Source organism: Alligator sinensis, unplaced genomic scaffold, assembly GCF_000455745.1.
Source record: "Alligator sinensis unplaced genomic scaffold, ASM45574v1 scaffold36_1, whole genome shotgun sequence".
Lineage (NCBI taxonomy): Eukaryota > Metazoa > Chordata > Crocodylia > Alligatoridae > Alligator > Alligator sinensis.
In genome coordinates, this window is record NW_005842101.1 from 2,272,651 (window position 1) to 2,298,086 (window position 25,436).

The 25,436-nt window shown below is 43.3% G+C and overlaps 1 protein-coding gene across 2 annotated transcripts in view; it reads left to right on the forward strand.

Moving 5' to 3' along the window:
* The window catches only part of DPH6 (diphthamine biosynthesis 6), a 318,847-nt gene that overhangs the window by 147,246 nt on the left and 146,165 nt on the right, over positions 1-25,436 (forward strand). For both annotated transcript variants that reach the window (XM_025204914.1, XM_025204913.1), the window contains exon 8: positions 3,221-3,308. In XM_025204914.1, coding sequence (XP_025060699.1) covers positions 3,221-3,308 — 88 coding nt within the window. The remainder of the gene's footprint in view (positions 1-3,220; positions 3,309-25,436) is intronic.

Below are 25,436 nucleotides of genomic sequence, written 5' to 3' on the forward strand. Positions count from 1 at the left end.
AGGGAAAAAAAGTGGAGTGGCACACGCATGGGCAGCACTCCCTTGCAGCGCAGAGAACACCTGCCTGCATGGTATGTGGTGCTACAGACAACTTCGCAACGCCACATACCGCATGGCCACGCTTATCTGGACATGCCCAAAGTGTCTCAGATGATGAATCTTGTGTCACGCAAGTCTTTCCATTGACTTCAGTAGCCCCAGATTTCACCCACTGTATATTTGATCTTGACATTCCAAACCATATTTGAAGTACTTCATTAAGTATAACAAACAAGAGGAAGCACTTTTTTAATACAGGGCATGTTAACTTGTGGAACTCATTGCCACAGGAGATTGTAGAGGCAGATCATATAACCAGGTTCAAGAAGGCATTATACAAATTAATGGAGGGCTGGTCCATTAATAATTATTAAATGGAAGAGTCAAGGATGTATATCCCCTGATATCCTTAAATCAGTGATAGTATATACTGGGGGGAGTGGTCAGGGAAGCATGGCAGATGACTAGACACATGCCCTGTTTATAGATTCATAGATGTTAGGGTCAGAAGGGACCTCAGTAGGGCATCAAGTCTGACCACCTGCCCTGGGCAGGAAAGAGCACTGGGGTCAGACGACCCCAGCTAGGTGCTTGTCCAGTCTCCTCTTGAAGACCCCCAGGGTAGGGAAGAGCACCACCTCCCTTGGAAGCCCATTCCAGATTCTGGCAAGCCTTACTGTGAAGTTTTCTAATGTCCAACCTAAATCTGCTCTCTGTTAATTTGTGGCCATTGTTCCTAGTTCCAGGGGTGCCCTTGTACACAGAGCATCTCCAATTCCTTGCTGCCCTCCACTGATGAATTTATAGGCAGCCACAAGATCACCTCTCAGCCTTCTCTTGTGAAGGCTGAAGAGATCTAGGTCCCTCAGTCTCTCCTTGTAGGGCCTTGCCTGCAGGCCTCTGACCATACGAGTGACCCTCCTCTGAACTCTCTCGAAGTTGTCCACATTCCTCTTAAAGTGTGGCACCCAAAACCAGATGCAGTACACCAACTGTGGCCTGACCAATGCCACATAAAGGGAAAGTATCACCTCCTTGGACCTGTTTGTCATGCACCTGCTAATGCATGATAAAGTGCAGTTAGCTTTACAGATCACTTTGTTACATTCACGACTCATGTTTATCTTGGAGTCAACAGTGACTCCAAGATCCCTTTCCACTGCTGAGAAGGTCCTCCCCCAGCTGTAAGGATTTTGGCGGTTCTTTTTGCCTAGGTGCAGCACTTTGCACTTGTCTTTGCTGAACTGCATCCTATTTTGTTCTGCCCATTTTTCCAACCTGTCCAGATCTGCCCGGATCTGTTCCCTACCCTCTGATGTGTTAACTTTACCCTATAATTTGGTGTCATCTGCAAACTTGGACAGGATGCTCTCTATGCCCTCATCCAAGTCACTGATGAAGACATTGAATAGCACCAGTCCAAGGATCAAGCCTTGCAGGACTCCACTGCCCACATCTTTCCAGGTCGATATCGACGCATCCACCACCACTCTGGATGTGACCTCTAAGCCAATTTGCCACCCACATCATCTACATCACAACCTGTCAGTTTATTTACGAGAACGGAATGTAATACCATATTAAAGGCCTTCTTAAAGTCTAGGTAGATGTCATCTACTTCGACTCCTGAGTCTAAGCATTTTGTGACCTGTTCATATGTTCTTTTTGTAAAGTGTCTGCTCCTGCCACTGTCAAAGTTAAGATACTGAGCTAGATGGACTCACTCTGGCCCACTAGGCACTGAAATATGAAAACAATAATCGTGTAGAGAATGGAATCCTGGGGCTTCATGTTTATTCTTTCTCAGTGACTCAGTATGAAATTTATTCAGTTTACAAGTGAAAGTTTTCTAAATACCAGCCCTATAAATCTAACTTAGGGTCTGAAAACTGTGCTGGGTTCTTTCTCAATCTGATAGTAGAAACTTATGAAGTAGGAAATACGGGTCTGCATATACAGTTAAAAAAATATCTTCTATTTTAAAATACCTTTTTTTCTAATTTTTTTTGTCCGTTACTATCCTTTACTATCCAAAGACGTCCATTAGGAGTTGCATAGTTCAGATTCCTTAAAAACAAAACAGTTATAAATGTCAGCATTGGATTTTCAGTTTAAATCTGCATGTTTTTATCTTGGTATTTCAAACCTACAATAAATATATCCAGATAAGAATGGACCAGGTCCTCATCTTTTGGAAATTGAGGCAGTGACTCTGATTTAAACCATCAGAGGGTTTGGTTCAAAGTGCTTGGGGGGGAGGGGAGGTGGGTTAGTAGTAGAAACACTCACTTGCTGCCTGACCATGGAGAGTGGTTTCTTTAGCCATTTGTAGTGTCTGTCATTTAATCAAATTAAATTTAGAATTTGATCTCTGGTTATCTTTTGCTTTTACTGGGAGTAGGCTATAAGCTGGAGATTCACCAGTGTCACAGTAGGCTATCTGTACCTATGTTTCCTTGGTGAAGACAGCAAGACCAGTGTAATTACTAGTGAACTATCTGTGTCAGCAGCTTTATTGAATAAAACCAAATCTGAGAATTTTTATGCATATGATTTTTTTCTTATACCTTCTGTGAATTGTTTTGTTTCTCACCTTTTGAAACTGTATTTCCCCTAGTTATCTTAGCTCCATTGCTAAATTATCTTGTTTTGAAACAGTACAGATGGATACAATAGATATTACCTCTTGTGAATTGGAAATGACAGATTATCAAAATGAAGACTAAAAATTAACTCATTTGAATCATGGATCTGAAGTTTACCACTGCCATCGATGCACTTAGCATTAGCAACTTGTGTCTAGTGATCTTAAGCATTGGGTGCAAGTTAGTTAAATTATACAATCTGGCTTCTCATTAAAAAAAATATATTATAAAGCCAGTTCTGTAGGGTGTGATTCCTACACCATTATTCAGAAGAATGGAATGAGGTTATCCAAAGATTTAAAATGCTGCTGAAATAAAAACTCAGTGGTATTCTTTACTGACATTAGAACTTCAACCATGATGTCATTTTTACTGACCACACAGAACAGGCTTGATTTTTTTATTTTCATTTTACTAAAACCTACTTACACTGGTCTGGCAGTATAAAATAGACTTAAACTAGATGTAAATTATGTTTATGCTAAATTAAAGTTTCTTTCACTGACTTTAGTGAAATGGGGTGTTTTGTCTTTTAGGGACTCATCTGATGTAATTATACATTCGGCTGATGCGTTTGCACCCGTGGCCTATCTTCGTTTTCTAAAATTACACTTAGAGAATAAGGCAAGTACACCTTTCCAAATACCATGTTCTTTTTCATAGATGCAAAACGTATCTACACTTTTCTCTTCTTATGTCACCTTTTTCTCATTTTAAAATTAATCTAGTTTTTCTGCAATATTCTTTTTTTGTTTTCAGTAAAACCTGAATGTAGTTTAGCTAATTTTCCAAAGTTACCATCAGAAAGACCCAAAACAGGTGTTCACTTGTGCCAAGTGAATTAATGGGGTTAGCATTTCTCATCTTGAAACCTCCAGGTGCTTAGCAGACAGTGCTTAGCCAAGTACATCCTAACCACTGAAGTGCAGCCACCTATCCTGTGGAACACAATTGATGCTTTTATATTTGTGCACCCTATAAAGCATTCTTGACTCACTGTGAGGTGACTTTTCTTGTTAATATTTTTTATGAGAAGCCATTATCAAAGAATACTCTTATTTACCAGTGTGTTTTTATTGTATATACCAGAACCTCATTTCACGTGTGGACTCTGCCACAAGCTGGTATTGGTTCTAAGTCTGAGAAGCAAAGAATTTGCTCATTAACCTTCACACCATCTACTTTTATTTTAGTCAACTGCACAGTAAACTGAATTTCTTCAGTTTACTGTGCAAAAGAAAATATTTTCTCAGTTTAAATGTGGCAGTAGCAGTGCTATGATACTATAGCTGATACACACAGAAAACTTAAGATAATATTATCAATAATTCAAAGGGATTCAGTTTTTCACTATATGATTCCATAGAAAGTGCGCATTACAGCAATAAGACTATAAACAGATATTATATTTGTCATGGGACCAATTTATGCTGCAACTTTTCCCAGAGATCCAGTCAGGTTTAGATTGGCTGAATGCATCATCACTCTTCTGCCAGCAGGTGGCAAGTGAGAGCACACATACCATCCCTTGCTCTGGTCAAGTGTTTTTAGGTTCCCCTGACCCTTCCAGTGCCAAACAGAGCCCTGTTGGTTGTTCAAATTGATGGTGGTAACATTTTTGTGGAAGGGAATTTGATGCGATTAACTGGCTTGTGCCCCTGACTACTTACCTGCATCTCCACTGCATTTATGCTGCCACCAGTGACCATGACCCAGAACTTCCACCACTGTGAGCTGCTGTGGATTTGTATGTGGTTTTCAACTTGCTGGCCCAGCATTGTGAACTCATGTGTAACAATGATCAGAAAAAGTGATGTAAGCAGGCTCTGATGACCACCATGCCTACTTCCATTCATTCCAGGTACAAGGGAGAAGTACTTGTGAGGGAAAGGTTTATGTGTAGTTGCTGCCCAACAATGGCTACCTCCAGCTCCTAATACATGGCAGCAGCTGCTGCCCTGAAGATCTTTTGGCCACAGATCAGTATATTGTGGCCAGGCAGATATGGGAGTGGCTTCAAACCATGTAGCAGTGTTTCTAGGCCAGGGAGATGAGCAGTGACTGGTGGGGGCAGATTATAATGGCTGCCTGGGACAACAAGCAGTAGCTCACAAACTTCTGCATGTTCAGGGGCTACTTTATAGAGACTGATGCCAAGCTTTCCCTAAACATACAGCAGCAGGCAATGGCAATATGGTCTCCCTTATCCATGAAGAAGCGTGTTGCTACATGGAGGCTCACAACCCCAAATAGCTTCCAATCTGTGGAAAGCTATTTTGGGGTTGGCAAGTCAATGGTGCAAGGAGGTGTGTTTGGTGATCCAATGGGAGATGGCCTTGCATATCATAAACCTTGCCTACCCACAGGAGGTCCTAGATGGAGTTGCCAACCTGAGGTTCTCTAACTGCATTGGGACTGTTGATGGTACACCTTTCTCCCATGTACTGTGGCCATGACTTCATCAACCAGAAGAGCTACTTCTCAATTATGCTTCAGGCAGGACCACTGTGGCTGTTTCCCGCACATAAATATCAGCTGATTGGGCATGGTACATGCCAGCATATTTAGGTTCTCCGTTCTCCCTGATCTGCTGGAGCAGAGGTAGTTTGCCAACTGGCCTGCCTGACATCAAGCTGGAGGACTATACTCCTGCTACTAATGGGAGACCCTGTCTACCCACTGCACCCCTGACTGATAAAGCCTTTCATTGGATGCCTGGATGATCAGAAGGAACTGCTTTAATTACCAGCTTGGCAGCTGCAGAATTCCTGTGGAAAATGCTTTTGGGCATTTTAAAGCTCAGTGGAGGTGCCTGAGGACATACCAGCAAGGGCAACATGCCCTGTTTTGTGGTCTCTGCATGCATGCATGCTGCACAGCATCTGTGAGGCCAAGGGGGAGCCCTTGATAGTGTACTTCACTACCCTCTATGACCACCTTGTACAATCCAAATGAGACACTGTAAGGAGCGTGATTGATCTGTGTCTAGCTTAACTTTGGCCAAATAACTCAAAAAAGCTGCAGACAAGCAGCTCCTGCACTGCTCAAAAAACATGGAGCAAGCATCCCACACACCATACAAGATATTCGTGGTGTGCGGTAGGATCATGTTAGGAGCACAATCCTCTTAGGAATATGGTCCTACCACTACTTCCTTCTCACTGCCACCCACCCACCCCTGGCCCACTCTGTGACCCACCCTTTCCCATGGTGAAACGTCCATGGATTGGATGAATTACGTTCACTGGAATGGGCGACCAGAGGGAGCTTGGATTGATATTTGCAGCTAGCATCAGCTTTTTGAAATGTCCAGGATAGTACAAGCAAAGTCAGTGGTTGCTAAGAAGGAAACCAGAACTCCATGGTGATCTGCACCAGCTGCCCAAGAGGCAGACCTGATGATTTAAGAGCTGCTTGTTTTCTCTTTCCTTGCTCACTAGCTTGCAATGTATTGCTTGTATTAAAGTGACTTGATTTATCCCTCATGAGTTGTTAGCATGGGAGTGAAAGACATCAGTGCTACTTTCTTAGGGTGTGAACCAAGGCAAAAAGATGAAGGTGCTGGCAAAGGGGATGATGTCTTGTGGTGGCACTTCGGTATCATAACATCTGGGTGTGAAGCCATGACTTATGCTTTATCTTGGCTTCTAAGCATAAGGCCAGGTATAGCAGGGAGGCTGTGCGCTACAGTCATTGGGTTTTTGCTAGGATGATAGATGAGGCATTAAGTAGGCAATTAAACAGTGTTGTAGCAGATCCTGGCCTCTGAAGGCAGCCGAGGCGCCCACTGGTGCCCCTTGACTTTTGCCCGAGTCTGACTCTTTCACCCTCCCTTCTTCTTTATCTCCCATGTCTTGATGTAATTATCATAGAATCATAGAAAATTAGGGTTGGAAGGGACCTTAGAAGGTCATTTAGTTCAACTCCTTCCTCAAGCAAGACCATCCCCAACTAGATCCTCCCTCTAGCTTTTTCTACCCGGCTCTTAAAAACTTCAAAGGTTTAGAGTCCACAACCCCTCTGGGTAACCTATTCCAGTGTTTTACTTCCCTCCTACTGAGAAAGTTCTTCCTAATATCTAACCTAAACTTCTTTTGCTGCAACTTGAGACCATTGCTCCTTGTTCTGCTACCTCTGAGAACAGTTTAGCTCCATCCTCTTTTGAACCACCCTTCAGTAGTTGAAGGTTGCTATCAAATCCCCTCTCAGTCTTTTCTTCTCTAGATGAAATAAGTCCAGTTCCCTCAGTCTCCCCTCATAAGTCATGTGCCCCAGCCCCCTGACCATTTTTATTGCCCCCCACTGGACTCTCTCCAACTTGTCCACATCCTTTCTGTAGTGGGGGGCCCAAAACTGAACATAGTACTACAGATAGGTGGCCTCATCAGTGCTGAATAGAGGGGAATAATCACTTCTCTTGATCTGTTGGTAACACGCCTACCAGTGCAGCCCGTGTAACCCCCAGGTCCTTTTCTAAAGAGCTTCTGCCTAGCCAGTCAGCCCCCAACCTGTACTAGTGCATGTTCCACCCTAAGTTAAGGACTTTGCACTTGTCCTTATTGAATCTCATGAGATAACTTTTGGTCCAATCCTCCAATTTGTCTAGGTCACTGAATCCTAGCCCTACTCTCCGACATATCTACTACTCCCCCCAGCTTGGTGCCATCTGCGAACTTGCTGAGGGTGCACTCTATGCCCTCTTCCAGGTAGTTGCTGAAGATATTGAATAAAACTGACTACAGGACGGACCCCTGCAGCACACCAAGGATGGACCCCTGTGGCACTTGATACTGGCTGCCAACTAGACATCGAGCCATTGATTACTACCCTGGGAGCCCAAAAATCCAGCCAGTTTTCTATCCACCTTACAGTCCATTCATCCAACCCATACTTCCTTAGCTTGCCTGCAAGTATGTTGTGGGAGACCATATCAAAAACCTTGCTAAAATCAAGGTACACCACATCCATTGTTCTCCCCACATCCACAGAGCCAGTCATCTCATTGTAGAAGGCAATCAGGTTGGTCATGCAAGACTTGCTGTTGGTGAATCCATGCTGGCTGTTCCTAATCACCTTCTCCTCTAAGTGCTTAGAAATTGATTCTTTGGGGATCTGTTCCATGATTTTTCCAGGACTACAGATTACTGGTTGGTAGTTCCCTGGATCCTCCTTTTTCCCTTTCTTAAATATAGCCTCTATATTTGCCTTTTTTCAATAATCTGGGACTTCTCCCCATCAACATGAGCTTTCAATGCTGACCAGCAGCTCTGCAATCACATCAGCCAACTCCCTTAGCACCCTCAGGTGCACTCTGTCTGGCCCTATTTACTTGTATGCATCCAGCTTTTCTAAATATTCCCTAACCTGTTCTTTCACCAATGTTGGCTGCTCACCTCCTCCCCAGACTGTGTTGTCAGGTGCAGTAGTCTGGAAGCTGACCTTGCCTGTGAAGACAGGTGAAAATGGCATTGAGCACTTCAGCCTTTCCTGCATCCTCTGTCACTAGGTTGCCTCCCCATTCAGTAAGGGACCCACATTTTCCTTGATCTTCCTCTTGTAGCTGACATACTTGTAGAAACCCTTCTCGTTACCCTCCATACCCTTGCTAGCTATAACTCCAGTTGTGCTTTGGCCTTCCTGACCTCATCCCTGCATGCCCAAGCAATACTCTTATACTCCTCCCTAGTTGTTTGTCCAAGTTTCCACTTCTTACAAGCTTCCTTTTTCTGATTTAGTTTACTGAAGAGTTCCCTGCTAAGCCAAGCTGGTCTTCTGACATACTTGCTAGTCTTCCTGCACATCGGGATGGTTTGCTCCTGCCCTTTCAGTAAGGCTTCTTTAAAGTACAGCCAGCTTTACTGGACTCCTCGCCCCTTCAGACTGGTCCACTGCCTCAGACTTCCACTTCTGGGCTGCAGGCCCTGTCTCGCCCTTCTTGAGCTCTGGGCCTCTTGGCCCTGGTCTTGCCCTTCTCTGGCTCGGCTACTCAGTGCTTTAGCCCTCAGCCCTCTGATCCCTGGTCCAGACTAGTCTGCCTGATGCTGACTGCCCTACTGGGTACCCCTCCATGGCCTCCACACCTCCTTCATAGCCACAATCTGGTCCTCCGGTTAAACTAAAACAAATAATGCCAGCCCAGTGTTTTAAATAGCTCTGCTGCTGCAAAAGTCTGTTTCCCAGTCTCCACCCTTCTATGAGCTTTTGAGGCACCTGCTGTGATCCACAGCCTCCCTCCTTGGCTACCTGCACTGGCAGAAGCTCTCCCCCACGCAGAGTTGAGGGCTGCGCACCCCTGTGCCTCACAAACCCAGGCTAGCAACTCCTGTGCTCCTTTTCTTACAGTCAGGTGTTCTACTGACCAGCCACAGGTGTGTCCCCTCAGCATAAGGGGAAGTTTACTGCACTTAGGCCTTGCTACCTTCCCTCTTGCAGCTAACTCCTGTCCAGCTGCTGGGGACCTTTTCTGGTGCAGTCTGTCTCTTAAAGTAACAGGAGCCCCTCGCTCCATGATACAGGCATCAATCACTGAGTAACTAAAGTTGGACTCGCAACACAATGACAGTTCAGACTGTTATAGATGCGCCCCCAAAACAAATGAAAAAAAGAAGTTCTGTTAATCCCCTGCTTTGCTTAAAGTGGCACCTATTAGCACACCACACTTGCACAAGGTGCAGGGCCGTCCCTAGGGCAATTACCCCGGGCCCCGTGCTTTGGAGGACCCCGCAGAGCCAGGTGGAGAGGCCGCAGCTGCAGTTTAGCTCACCCACCCACCCGACGGATTGGGTGGCTCTTTGCCTGTTCCAGCCAGTTCTGGCTGCCACCCCTCCCACCATGTCTGGTTTGCCAGGGCTTTCACTCTCCGGCATAAGTGTGCCGTGGGACGGAGAGGGGGGCCCCACACAGGCTGCTTTGTCCCAGGCCCCGCACCCTGCTGGGATCGTTTCTGACAAGGGGGAGAGGGAAGGGAGCATAGCAGGGTAGTCCTCAAGCATAGATATGGTTCCAGAGCACTCCAACTCCTCACCTAACACCCCCCTGTTGTCCAGTCTCTGAGCTGCCATTTACTATCCCCAGCGGCAGAATTTGTTCTATTTGTGGCACACTGGGACACTGGAGCCCTGTTGAGAGATGGCTGGCTGTGACAGGGATACTGAAGACAGGGGTTGGAGAAGGCTGGTAATTCCAGACCTTGTTGTCCAAGCCTGGATCTATTTCAGAGTCCATGTGTCTCAGGCGGATGGCCAATGAGTCCTCATGGCTCAGCAGGATGGACTTGGGAGTCCCCAGTCTGGCTCACTGCCCAGATTGCTGTGTTGGCCTGCAGGAGCTGTGGGTCTTCAACCACAATCACATCAGTATCTTTGTCTCTCTTCTGGGTGGTGCAGACTACCATTTTCGGACAAAGATGTGGGAGTGTTCCTCACATTGGGTGCATCTGACCCTGTGTGCTCTCAGCACTGTTGCCATCCTGTGTTCTCATGAACTGCTGCTTCAGTACTGTGCACTTGGATCAGTACTGGCCTCAAGTCAGTCATATTCCTGAGCTACCTTTCCTTCACAATCTGTTCATAGACCACTTTGTTTTGGTGGCTTGGCAGGGACACCTGCTGGTTCTTGATCTCACTCCCACATAGCAATGAGTTCCACTGTCTCCCTGGCTCCCACATTTGTTTACAGTGCTGCAGTCAGATTGAAGGGCCATGGTCGAGGGAGTATGTTAGTCCAAAATTGCTGCAGTTGGGTGGTGGATAGGTCAGATGGTTTCTTCAGCAGCCAGAGGGTTAGGTGGATGGAAGTTCCTAGGGACTGATGGGAATCGGAACTTGTGGTAGAGGTAATAGCTTTTATTAGGCCAACTAGATTTTTGCAAAAAAAATCTTTACTTGCAATCTTTTGGGCACAAGCACCCTTCTTCAGGCCTGAAGAAGGGTGCTTGTGCCCAAAAGCATGCAATTAAAGAATTTTTTTTTGCAAAAGTCCAGTTGACCTAATAAAAGATATCACCTCTACCATGAGTTCCGATTCCTTTTGCCTCTTGACCAATACAGCTACAACCTGGATACTTGGGGATTGATGGCATTTGAGGTTGTTGTGGTCAGTGCAGTATCTAAGGATGGTCTTGGGTGGGTGGTGAGCATGAAATGGCTGGCATGTTGCCGTGCAGGACAGTTAATTGGTAGGAGTGGTCACTAGAGGTCTGACATCTCTGGACGGTAGAGTTTTGTAATCCAGGCAAGAGCAGCAACACAGAGTTCAAGAGGAGCTGGGATTGTGAATAAAGCAGTGCACTGTAGGATGACTGGAGGAGTAACCAGCCTGCTTGTCCTGGGATGACAACTGTTCAGACGTCCTTAGTGATAGTATGGGACAAACTGTTAGTACCTCTTATTGTATGAACTTTTGGGGGGCTTTGTCCCACTAAAAGTGACAAGGATGTTTGAATACTCATGCTTTGTGCTACAAAAAAGCATTTTCTCCCATGACAAAGCCAATGTTTGTTCATAATCTATGAAACACAGTTATGACTGCCATTTTACTAGAGGTTTTCATATATGTACGTTGACAGGCTGGAGTGCTGCAAACTCACACATGACTAAAATGGTGCTAGCAAAGTTCAAAGACAAAATATGTTCTTTCTGAAAGGGCTGTTTTACCAGTCTATTTTCTACTGATTATTTTGAACATGAAAATAAAACATTCTTCCTTCTGTGTGTTTGTAAATGCCAACATGTTTCATTTACAGATTTTTGTAAGCTTAAAGAATTTATTTTTGAAAAGTTGGTTGTGTGATATTTCTGAATGATTGAACATATTGACATGTTGCTTCAATTAATTACATGGTGAGAATATTGTAAAGAGTTGACAACTGTGTTACAAAATAATGTAAACTTTTCGTTATGAACTTTATTGCACAACCCTAAAGCTACACAGTAAAGATATTTAAATTTGAATACATAGTTGCATGGTTTTCATGTCTTTTACATGATAAAGACGCATACGAGATTTCCTTGATGGCTTCTTTTCTGTCAGGTATTCTCTGGAAGTATTTCTTCTTGGGGTCTACCTTATAGACTTTTTATCTCTAGGGAACATGCTTCTTTATATTTCTGCTACATTTGGTATTGCTTGTGGGTTTTTTCCCATCTGATTGTAGGTTACATTACACATAAAAAAAAAATTTGATCAGGATACTTTATGAACAAATATTTTTATTGAATGATGCATGTGGTGTGCTACAGTTGATCCCTTTTGAATGCTTCAGGAATACATGGCCTATTGTTACATAAGGGAGAGCCCTTATTTAAGAAATAATTGTTATGCTTTTATGAAATAAGTTAGACATTCTTTTTTGTCTTTCATTCTGTCTCTCTGAAGGCGTAGAATGTCTTCCTGTTTTTCCCCCCAGTATGGCCTCAATCCTAGCTTTTTAATACTGGAAATAATATTCCCCATTTCATTCCATCCACTTCTTCTTTGGGATTTATAAAATGTAAAACCTTTAAGTATTTGTGTGAGGGACTTGGAAAATGATGTCAACCAACTGTGTGAAGTGAAACCAAATAAGCTGAATAATAGAAAACTCTGGGGGGGGGAGTAGAAATATATTAATATTTCTTTGGGGGCACTGACTTTATTGCTTATGGCAAACTTGATGCTAAAATGCACTATACATCACTACAATGTGACAGGCTAGGGAAAATGAAAAACACAAAGCTTTACATAAATCAGGCAAAAAATCATATTAAAATGCATAACATTTTATATAAGAATCAAGATTTTACTTTTATCTATTCAGAAGCTCTTTTCCTCTTCTTATGTAGATGTTTTAGATTTTGTTAAAGCCTCGCAGTTTCAAGCAGTTTTATAGTAAATCGTATTTCAAATTCATTGTAGACAAAGCCATCACGTTCTTAGAGGTAGGGTTTACAGGAGCATGGCTTGGATTTTGGTATATGCACTAATGTTTTGTAGAGTTAAAAAAGGAAAATAGTTTGTTTTCCACTGTGATGGTCTCATGAGAAAAGACATTAGAATCTTTTGGCTTTAGATTAATTTATTTTGTGTCATGGTATAATAAGCTTGGTTTGTAAGAAGTTGTGAATATGGAGAAGCAGTCAATCTTTCAAGAGCATAACATGCTACTAACTGAGCATAGTTTAACTGCAAAATGTTAAAGAGACACTGTCAAGATTGATAAGCATTGCAGCATGATACTTTTCCTCCCTATTATGTGTTTACAAAGCCCTTGACAAATTTTAAAAAATCAGTCAGTAATTCAGCATTTAGGATACTGCCCTACAATACCAAATCACTGTTGGGAAAGAAATCCACTTCAGTAAGGAAACCAAATTTACTTTCTAACTTTCAAGAGATTATTAAAAATTATGAAAAAATATGTGTACATTACGAAGAATATCTGAAAGTAGCCATTTATGTAATCATTTTGGAGAATCCATTAATAGCCTCTATAGTCTCTCCAAACACTAAACATCACTGTGATATGTGGATCTAATAAGTATGATATCAGTTTTGCAGTACATATCTCACTGCTGAAATGATAATATCTGTATTTTTGAGCTTGTATTCTATATTTAAACACCTTTCATCTCTTAGTAATATGTCACAGGAATTACTTTTAATTTTTTTATTTGACTTTTATACTAATTCCTCAGTTTTGGCTAGTGTGCTTTGGTACAGTAATAGTAGTCTCTGCTGTCTTTGCCATTCTGTAATGCATTTTCTTTAGATAAATCTCTTCATGTTTAACTACAAAGACTGGGTGGAAATTTGTTTTAAATTGTTTCTGGCAGCACAATGAGCCCTTGTGCCTCAGGGAGAATAACATTTTATTCACTGTTCTGGTTTAATACATTACTGTGCAACTTCAAGATGTATTTTTGCATAATAATTGAAGTGCTTTTCTTCCCACCCTCTTTTCTTTCATTACCCGTGATGCAGAAGAGGCTAAAAACATAATTTATCTAATATTTGTATTAAACCTGTATAAAAAGTTTGGGTATCAGCCACTTAAATAAGCTTTTTTCCCAAGGTATATTAGAAACAGCTTAATAATAAATAATAAGGTTATTAATAACACATTTGTTTGATAGTCCACAGAGGCCTCATTTACTTCATCATAAAAACAAGGTCACCGTTGTGTTTTACATCACCCACACATCGAGCTTCATCAATATTTTACCTCTTCTATAAGAGCTGGGCTTTGCACAATGAAAATGTGAAAAAGCTCTTTACTTCTTCACTTTGTCTAGAGTTCTTGCTGTTGATCCTCACATGCATATAATTGGTGAAATCTTGACCCTGCAAAAGTTTTGACAATTATTTTGCCATTGTTTAACTAGTTTGCCAACTTAGTCTCGTGTCATAGTTGGTTCATCTACAATAAAATGATTAGTTTTTTAACCCCTGCAGCAGATCACAGGAATTAGTGGGCTAAATTTGTTACTATGTGGTAACTATTTGTTTCTGTGGCAAATGCATTGATGGTCTCAGTCCATTTCTTAATTAACGTGTCCATATTACAATTACCAGTATGGCAGATGGCACTGAATTGTATCTTTGTTTATATTACTAGGGAGGCCAAATATTAATTTTTTTTTTTTACTTCAGCTCTACACCATGGCCGAAGCATAGGTTGGAGCAGTGTGGAGAGGATTTTAATCTCTTGGTCCATCTTTCCTAAATGCCTAATTTCATTGAAATTGATGTAATGTTGTATGTTTTGTAAGTGGCTGAAGCTAGCATATTGTGTGACTCTGTAAATGAATCAGTAATTCTGGATAAAGTGGTGAATCTGACAATACTGATAACTGCCTTAACTGGAGGAAATCAGATGTAACAATAGAGGTTACCAGCTTAGGATAGCTTGACATGCTTTAAACATTCTGAAATTTCTTGGCAAAGGGAAATTACTTCAGCTTAAGTGTGGCTTTTCCATTAAAACTTCTAATAAAAAGTGATGCTTTACTCAGACCAAAACACTTTTTTTCTAACACAAGTAATCATTTTTTTTAAATTAAAAATTCAAGAGGCTTTGTTTTTAGTACTTTGAATTGAAATATTTCCATTTTTTCCATTCAAAATTATTTTTCATTTCAAAACTTTCTTCAGTTTTATTTATAAACTAGCGAATTGTCTGTCAAGAATGATTGGGGGGGTAGGACAGAACGCCACCACCCCACCCCACTGCCACCTCCCAGGAGAGGGGGAAAGCTTGCCCCACCATCCCTTCCATCCCCCTCCTCCAGCACCCCATGCTGCTGCTGCCTCTAGTGCCGCTGACCTCACCCTGTTCCCCCCGGCCCTGCTCCTTGGAGGTGGCAGAGCACCACCATGATGGTGGGGATACAGTGGGGGGACCAGGCCAGCGCTGCTAGCCTTGCCCTCCCCCCCCCACCCCCCGTTCTGTTCCCTCCATCCCTGCTGTCATGATAGCGCTCCGCACTCTGATTGGTTGTTTCACTAACCAGTCAGAGTGCTCCAAGAACATTATGGACTGACAGATGGACTTAGCCCTTTATTATATAAGAAATATAATATTTAAATTGCAGTTTTACAAAAAGCTTGAAATAAAAATTTGATCATGCTTCTCATTTTCAACACTACTATGAAAATGCTGAAGAAAGAGCTCTGCATGTATTTGTACTATGTATTTTTAAAACAATACTTAAACCATAAGACTTCTTCACCATGTGTTCACACTCTGTCAGATATATGAGATGGAGAGAGAAAAAAGGAAAGGTTTTTCAACCAGTTTGTATGCGTGGAATGCTGCATTCCCATTGCCCATTTATTCCTACTGCTGCTGAAGCTTATGGGGATGTTTTTGCTGTCATCACATAGCCTTTTCTTTGGTCCACCTGGGTTTCTCCTCTGCATGATAGTTTATTTCACTATTATCCAATTTAATTCAAATTATAAGTGAGCATATTAAGCATCATACCCTCTATTTAATTCTAGATTTGGTCTACTTTTACAAAAAAGGTAATATTTTTTCCCTCTTCTTTTACATCTGTAAGGGGACTTTTATTTAAAATAAGTTTCCAAAGCAAGTCTAACATATATCTATATACACTTTTTAAAATTCTAAGGGAATTTTTATGTATTCTCCCTCAGTGTATTTATTTAACAAGGTATGTAATCAAGGTAAAAGGCATAGAACAAAGATTATCATACACTTTCCTCACTCCTTAAGAGTTCTCTTTTCTTGTCCTGTTGCTATTACTGTTCAGCAGAAGAACTGTCAATTTTAGATTTTAGTAGTAACATGCTCTCAAGACAACTTGTGTGCTGGAAAACTTAAGTCAAGAAGACTAGCAGCACTAGACACCTGAGAATTATTGTTGTTGGGGGTGGGGAGGTGTTCCCTATGAAGCGCTGTTGTTTTGAATGAAACTTTAGATATTGTAAATTAAAGTTCCTGATCCAAAGTTCTTACAAACAAAATCCCTCACCATGGGAGCTCCTGTGTTTTTGCTTAATTTTATGTATGTCATGTTGTCACCGGACAGCTCATGTAGGTACAGTTAAGCAGATGCATATATTTTTAGGTGTGGAGACAAAATTAGACTGTTATCACAACATATGTTAGGAGAGAGTTAAGGAAAGAGGAGAGACAATATTACTAATAGAAAAATTTGATTTATGGTAAAGCAGACCTTATAGTTTAATTGAATGTCTTTCTTGCAGTCTTGCGTGTTTTATTTTTTATAATGGATAGGCATGAGAGAGAAAATAATTTGTTGAAAGCTAATCCCTTTATGGCAGTCTCTTGATGCTCTGTTCTGTTTTCAACTTCATAGTCAGATTGCGTTCTCTGTAGGCAGAAATGGCAGGCCAGCATTTCTGCTGTATCTGAAAACAGCTACTAAACAGGATCTGGCAGTTCTACCTACACTGGCATTGAGCCCATTGCCTATGCTAGTGCCAGGTTCCATACTGAAGCCTTCTGAAGCCTGCACCTGTGCTGCTGTTGATACTGATTGATTACCTGCATTGTTGGAATAATACAGGATTCAACCTTGAAAGAAACATTGCCATTTATCCTCTACCTTGAAATCAACAGGACTCCATAACTATTTGTGCAGTCCTTTGTGTATTTATGTGACATTGTACAATCTGTGTTGCTTGACAGTAATTTCCAAAAGGTATGTAGATGAGCAGGTGTTGGTTCAGATACGTATAACTATATCTGTACCTGTAAATATATATTGACAGCAATATTATACAGCTATGTGCTTGCATTTTTACATTTTATATAGGCTTAGTGAAATATAAAATATTAATACATTTAGGAGAGAAAAGGAATGTGCTAGTGAGTGTTATAAAAGGCCCATATGGCATATGTTTGAGATGCTTTGACCAGTCACAAATGGCAGTCACAAGAGTTATGTAGGTCATCCCATGGAAACTGATATAATTGGCGTTCCCCATCCCATCATCATGAATTCTGTCTGAGGCATATATTAGAGATTTATGTAAAAGTGTATATGTTACAAACATGAAATATTATCAATGCTGTTTTTACATTCCTTCATATATGTAATGCAAGGTATGTTATTATCAGGATTTGCAGGTAGACAGATTGCAACAAAATCACATAATGAACTTCTGCAAGACGAGTTGTCTTTCTAATAGCTGATATTTAATGATCTACCAAATCTTGAAACATAGGGGTTACCCATTTGAAAGGAAAACATTCTTTAATATTGACTTACATGAGGCAATTGTTTTTGATCATGATGGGCCACAATGCATCAGGCCCTAAATCTCACCCTTGTAGAGGACTGTTTTGATTTTGAAGAGAATTTCCAGTTTTGGAGGAAAGCAGGCAAAACAGTTGTGGTAAGCTCATTTAAAAACAAAATGGCGAGCAGTTCCCTGATACTGCCATTACTGTCATGTTGGCCATACACATGCTTAGGCATGAGAGAGGGTGTAACCTGACTGTAACAGGGAACCCATGACCCTTTTATTGTAATAAAAAGAAGGAAAGAAACTCACCAAAGGGACACCAGAGGCGATGATGTCATCCACCGGTGTTAGAGGACTTTTCGCCACACCTGAAAATGTTAATCAGTGAATGAGAACCGGACAGCATGAAAAGCTGAAGAGAATGCCAGATCTGACCCCTGGAAGGGAAATGAAGAGATCTGGATGCCTGAAACTATAGAGTGACAGAGCTGAATTTGTGCGGAGGCACGAAAGGAGCCAGGGAGTGGAGTCTCCCTTGCGGGTGTTTTGAAAAGTGGCTAAATACAGCCTGAACCAGAGATTGAACTGCTTGCACATGTGGAATGGGTGAATGAACTTTAATTAGAGACTTCTTTTGAATGAGCTGTTGGCCAATTTGGGCTAAATAACAAAATAGACTGGGACAATTTATTTGTAGCACAAAAATGGGGAAAAGGGGCAGAAGCCCAAGCCCTAAATTTGGAAGGTGACTTATTAATGATTAGCCCTGAGTTTGTGTCTTCCAGTGAGGAGGTCCACATTAAGGGCATGGCCCCGGGAGTTCTGGTTGCCTAATAGTCTGTCTTTGGAGTTTCACTATTTAGAAAATAAGCGATCATCCCAATAAAGAAGCGATTTGAGAATAAAATGTATAAGAAAACTGACTTTGACCATAATTAAGAAATATCGAGTTTGTCTGTGTGTCGTGGTTTGAATTAACCCCATCAAGTCATGGCAGGAGAGAAAACACCCACACAGGAAGCTCTGAGTTGAAGGGTTATTTTTTTTTAATATGCATATTTAATTGGCTTTAGGAACACCCATTAACACTGACATTTATCATACTATAGTTCAGAGCTAATACTATGGCAACACTGTGCCTTGAATGTTCATTTTGGTTCCAATGCTTGTTTCATGAAAGACATTCGGGAGGAAAGGCGGGGGTGTGGCACTCTATGTCAAAGAACAATTCACATCCTCAACGAACTGCACTGGGTCAGAAGAAGGGCAGACTGAAGTGCTCTGGGTCAGAATACAAGGGGGTCGGCGGAAAAGGGACTTAACGTTGGGGGTCTACTACACACCACCCAACCAGGAAGAAGAGCTAGACCGGGAATTCTCAGGTCAGGTCACAGAGGCAGTTAAGTCAAAGGATGTGGTCATCATGGGTGACCTAAACTATCTGGACATCTGCTGGGAAGAGCAGTCAGCCAGGTCTGACTGCTCAGGTAGGTTCCTAGCCGTGTTACAGGACCTCCATCTAAACTAGGAGGTGCACAGTCCCACCAAGGGAAATGCCTTGTTAGACCTGGTCCTGGCCACAAATGATGACATGGTGAGGGGACTGTGGGTTCTTGATCACCTGGGTGATAGCGATCATTGCCTACTGGAATTCACCATCCAGCGCAAGCTATCAAAGGCCTGCACCAAGACAGCAGCCCTGGACTTCAGGAGGGCAGATTTCATTGAGCTAAGGAGACTAGTTGGGGATGCACTGAGGTCCCGGAGGGGTGGGGAGTTGGGAGTCCAAGAAGAGTGGTCGTTCCTGAAGAAGACGATACTCCAAGCCCAAAGGATGGCAATTCCAACATGGATCAAAGGGGGAAGAGTGCTCAAAAGCCCCCGTGGCTGACCAAAAGCATCCAGGAATGTCTCAAAGCTAAAAAGGAGGCATGCACCCAATGGAAAAGAGGGGCCATCACCAGGGAGGACTATACCTCCATTGCTCCGGATTGTAGGGGGGCTGTTAGGAAGGCCAAGGCGAAGATGGAACTGAGACTAGCAACCTGGATCAAAGATAAAGAAATCCTTTTTTAAATACATAGGGGGTAAAAAGAAGTTTCTGGGTTACATGGGGCCTCTGCAGGACATGCTTGGAAATCTGGTGGTCTCACCAAATGACAAAGCTAACCTATTTAACAATTTCTTTGCCTTCATTTTTCTGAGCAGGGACCAGGTCCCCCCCCCACCGGGATCCCCTATGGTCCCAGGGGAGGCACAGTTAGGCCCAGGGTCAGAGAGGACCTAGTCAGGGACTTCTGGTGGGACTGGATGTGTTCAAATCAGCAGGTCCTGATGGTCTCCACCCCAGAGTGCTGAGGGAATTAGCAGAGGTCATTGCGGGACCCTTGGCACAGCTTTACGAGCACTCATGGTACTCTGGTAAGGTGCCAGAGGACTAGAAAAGGGCCAATGTGGTCCCTATTTTCAAAAAAAGGAGGAAGGAGGACCCAGGAAATTATAGGCCTGTTAGTCTTACCTCGGTCCTGGGGAAGGTCTTTGAAAAAATTATCCAGGTGCACAACTGCGAGGGGCAAGCAAGGGAGATTATGCTTAGGGGCAACCAACATGGGTTCATTCGAGGCAGGTCCTGTCAGACCAACCTGGTGGCTTTCTATGACCAGGTCACAAGATCCTTGGATGCAGGTGTCGCGGTGGACGTAGTCTTTCTGGACTTCAGGAAGGCCTTTGACACTGTCTCTCACCCCATTCTCATTAAAAAATTAGGAGATTGTGGTGTCGATGCCTACAGTCAGATGGGTCACCAGTTGGCTGGAGGGCCGCACCCAGAGAGTGGTGTTGGATGGGTCATTTTCGACCTGGAGGGATGTGGGCAGCGGGGTCCCCCAGGGCTCGGTCCTCGGGCCCTCACTGTTCAACATCTTCATCAGCGACTTGGACGAGGGGGTGAAAAGCACCTTGTTCAAATTTGCGGATTACACTAAGATGTGGGGAGAAGTGGGCATGCTAGAAGGGAGGGACAGGCTGCAATTGTATCTGGACCAGGTTACAAAGGTGGGCGGATGAGAACAAGATGGTAGTCAGTACTGACAAGTGCAAGGTGCTGCACCTAGGAAGAAGGAACCAGCAGCATACCTACAGGTCAGGGAACTCCCTTCTCATCAGCACAGAGGCAGAAAAGGATCTTGGAGTCATTATAGACTCCAAGATGAACATGGGCCACCAATGTGGGGATGCAGTCAGGAAGGCTAACCTTGTCATGCATCCACAGATGCATCACGAGGAGGTCCAAGGAGGTGATCCTCCCCCTCTGCATGACCTTGGTCAGGCCACAGTTGGAGTGCTGCATCCAGTTCTGGGTATCGCACTTCAGGAGGGATGTGGACAACATTGAGAGGGTCCAGAGGAGGGCCACTCACATGATCAGGGGGCAGGAGGGCAGGCCCTATGAGGAGAGGCTACAAGACCTGAACCTGTTCAGCCTCCACAAGAGAAGGCTGAGAGGGGATCTGGTGGCCATCTATACACTGGCCAATGGAGACCAGCAGGAAATGGGAGAGTCCCTGTTACCCCGAGCACTACTGGCAATAACAAGGAATAACGTCCATAAGTTGATGGAGAGCAGATTCAGGCTAGATATCAGGAGACACTACCTCACAGCCAGGGCAGCTAGGATCTGGAACCAACTTCCAAGGGAAGTGATGCTCACTCCTACCCAGGGGGGACTTTAGAAGGAGGCTAGATACACACCTTGCTGGGGTTGTTTGACCCCAGCATTCTTTCCTGCCCATGGCAGGGGTTGGGACTTGATGATCTGCTCAGGTCCCTTCCAACCCTACCAACTATGAAACAAAATTAACTAAAGCAACCTGTCCAGTATTGTCTGTGCTCATGCCAGTGCAGGGGTGAACTGTTTCCTTTCACCTAGATGTCCTGGTCCTTGGCAAGGTATGACCTCAGCTAGCTTCTCTGTAACAACTAAACCTGTCATGTTAGCTTTCTTGGTTGCTTCCATGCACTGTAGCAAGCCTTGTGTTTGAATCCCTTGGAGATCTTGATCACATTTCTCTTGAACCCAGTTAGGCCAAACTTCTGGACTCCTGGTCAGGCCAAATTCTGGAGATACCAGACAGACTGGAGGAGTCCCATGTTTTCCTACTGACTTCAGTCCAGTTACCATTATCTGGATTTATATGGTAAACATTGTACTCCTTCTCCACTATAAGATGTGTGGCAGCGAAGATTGCACTCCCCACTCAGGGGAGACTCTGGGGGCCCAAAAGAAGTGCCCCAAAGATTATAACGAAAGCCGGAGCGGGTGCTCTGGACACAACTACTTACCGCAAGACAGACAGGAAGGAAAAGAGCAGGACACGGGAAGATCAAAAGTGCCCCGATTTATTAGTTCCTGTCGTTTCTGATTGGCTGGGCATGGGACAAAAAGCAGTTAACTGCCGCACTAGGAACAATGGAAAGGAGGAGGAGAATGAGAAAGAGAGAGACACGGGAAGAAGATCAGAGAGAGTCGTGAGAAGAAACAAGGATGGAGATTATGCCCTGGGAGGGGTAAAAGGAGGAGGGTAGGAAACTCCCTCCTTTTGAGACTTGGAGGAATCTCCATACTTACCCAAATGGGGACACAAGAAAAAATGGATGGTGGGATCCAGCGAAGCAACGGTTGTTTCAGCCTGGGAACCTGCACGAACAGAAAACAACTAACCGTGAATATCTGTGGGGCAGGATAGGAGACCTGGAGGAAACCAGAGACCCACGGTTCTGCCACCAGCCAAAATTTAACGATAAGAATAAGATAAGTCTAGGACAGGAAAGGAAATAGGCAGTCAGTAGCATCCAGGGTTAACCAGGTCATAAGAAAAGATGGAACTGAGTATGGGAAAATAAAATCCTAATTCGGCCAAAGGTCAGCAGCCATTAAGAATGGCAAGCCTCCCTCTTTTTTTTTTCCCTTTTACGTCAAAGTCATGGTAGGTAAGATAGGGTGTATGTACTGAGTAAAAACCTTAATAAAAAGACCTGTGACCTTGAAGATAACATACTTCAAATCTGGACAGCTGCATAAGTGAATAACCTAATTGAGTTAACCACTCCGCTTACAACATGTCTGATTAATGTTCCTGGTGATGGTGGTAATAGTTTGGTTTTGTGGGCCCAAAGTGGATGTACACAGAGTTGGTGATATTAGCTGGGAAGATGCAGTCCAGTTGGTTATCCTGTTGGTCTTGTTCAGAAGGTTCCTGGACAGCAACTTCTGGGCCACTATCACTTGGTGCATGAAGTCTTTGGTCAGGTCATATTTGCTACAGGGGTTTAGGTACTGTTGCCAAAAGGTCGGCTTCTTTGGCAGTCCTTCCCAGTCAAGAATGATGGTCTTCCATGAATGTCTTATCTCTGGGTCAGAAGATGGCTGATAAGGCTAATCTGGGATTGACAGACTGTTGCAACTTGCACATGTGTTTCCATGTGGGGTGGGTGGCTCCAGATTCTTGATTCAGTTCATGACATGCTGTTTCTGTCACTTATGCTTTTCCGTCTACTGTTGTCATTGTCAGGTTTCAAATTACTGATAACCTTGCAGCAGCCACTTCCTCCATGTGGGGTGGTCCTGGGTGATCCTTTCCCGTGCATTGATGGTAAGCACATCAGTGATTACTTGAAAGTCTGCTTCCGAGTAAGCACAGCCTACAGTATCATCAGCGTACTGGAGCTTGATGATTGAGGTTGGTGTGCTCTTGGTTTTGGCTCTGATTTGGCTAAGATTAAACAGTTTACCATCCATTTGGTAATTCAGCTCCACTCCAACTAGAAGCTTATTGGTGGTCAGATGTAGCATTATGATAAGGAATATCAAGAAGAATACGGGAGTGATAATGCAGCCTTGTTTTACTCCCATCTTAACTTCAAAAGATACGCAATATTTTTGTTCCTGAGAACCACCACTCACATGCCATCATGGAGCAGGCAAAGAATGGTGACAGATTTCACTGGGCATCCATACTTCAGAAGGGTCCTCCACAGCGCTTCGCAGTTGATGGAGTTGAAGATTTTTTGTGTGGTCAAAGAAGGCCACATAGTGGGGTTTATGTTGTCCTGGCATTTTTCCTGTAGCTGGTAACCTGTGAAGATTGTCAGTTATGCCTCTTGATGCCCTAAACCCATGCTGAAATTCTGGGAGGAGCTTTTCAGCAAGTGGAAGGAGACGGTTCAGGAGGGTTCTTGCAATGATCTTTCCTGTGGTGGAGAGCAAGGTGATCCCTCTATCATTTCCACAGTTGGACTTTTCTCCTTTCTTGAAGATTGTCTCAATCATGGCATCCCTGAGGTCATTTGGGATTTCTTCATCATTCCAAATCCTTAAATAAGGGCATGGAGCTGTGATGTGAACTTCTCTTCCTCTGCTTGAAGACTTTGACAGAGATTCTATTAGCTCAAAATGCCTTTGCATCCTTCATGGCTTTCCTCACCTCATGGAGTTGATATAATTCTGCCAAGCACATAAGGCCTTGTGCTTGCGGTCCATCTACTCTTGGATCTCCCAGTCATTCTCATCAAACTAGTCTTGATGTTTCCTGGTAGAGAACCCAAGTGTCTCTTTTCAGGAGCTATTGATGATGGACTTCAAGGCATCCCATGTCCAACATTGTTGTTAATTGGAATTTGCCATTTTTTCATTGAGGAAGTTGTGGAAGAGGTCTTGCTTGATTGGGTCCTTGAGTCCTTAGACATTGATCTTCCTTTGGCATTGCTTCTGCTGCAGCCGTTATTTGGGAGCCAGTTAGAGTGACATACCTGAGCAGATGACCCAGTGATCAGTCCAGCAGTTATCAGCTCCTCAGGTGATGTGGACATCTTTGTGATCCCAGGCACAAACAATGACATAATCAGGTGCCAATGCTTAGATTGTAAGCACTGTGTTGCCATGATGTCTTATGTTTATTTTTCTGGTGGAATAGGTGTTGGTGACAGTGAGTCCATGTTCTACACATGTGGTCAAGAGGAGGATATTGTTGGAGTTGACCATTCCTTCCTTGCCAATGGTTCCATTCCAGAGGTTCAAGTCCCTACTGACTGGTGTTGAAATTGCTAAGAAGAATAAGTCTGTCTTCCTTTGGAACATCGGAAAGGGCTTGGTCAAGGCTGGCGTAGAATTCCTCCTTGATGGCAGCATCAAGAGTCAGGGTATACATGCTGTTGTCAGTGGTGTATTGGCTTTCCACCAGTTAAAGATGGAGAGTCATGAGGCACTCATCAATTCTTATAGAGAACTTGTTGACTTAGTTTATGAGTTCATTCTTGACAGCAAAATCAACTCTATGAAGCTAGCATTCTCCTTGCTTGTTTACCTTCCAGAAGAAGATATAGCCACCTCCATGTTCTTTGAGCTGCCTGTCTTCTGTTCACTGGATCTTGCTCAGTGTAGCAATGCTAATGTTATCACCTGAGTTTTCAAGCCATGGTTGCAATGCACCACTCTAGGAATTCACTATTAAGATTATCCATGAGGGTCCTGATGTTCCAGGTCCCAAAATTGATTGTGTGTCTTTGTTGATTTCCTGCAGTAAAGGTGATCCCACTGGACACAGTTATCCAGTCAGCAAGAAGGTAGACAGGCCATGTTTAGGACACCTTTTCTATCCCCTTCACCATGTGGGGTGAGCAGAGCAGATCCTGAAGAGGGCTTTTGAGTGACAGTCACAGTTGCCGAATCACACAGCTGCCTTGTCCAAGTGCCAGATGATCCTTCTTGTAACTTCTGCTGTCCTGCCAGTTCATGACTAGGAGCTTCCAGACCTCACAATCCTTCTCCTGTCATCACTAGCTGGTCACCAAAGGGGTTGAAAAAAATGTGCTGGAAAAGCTATTTTCATGGAAGATGCCTGTGTGTGATTTCTTTTATTGTAGAGAAGCTGTTGCGCATCAGCTTCCACATGGTTCTTGGCAGAATGGGACCTTAATCCAGTTGCAAGGATGCCAAGACAATTGGAGATCTCATTCTGCTGCAGCCTTCATCCTCCTTCACAG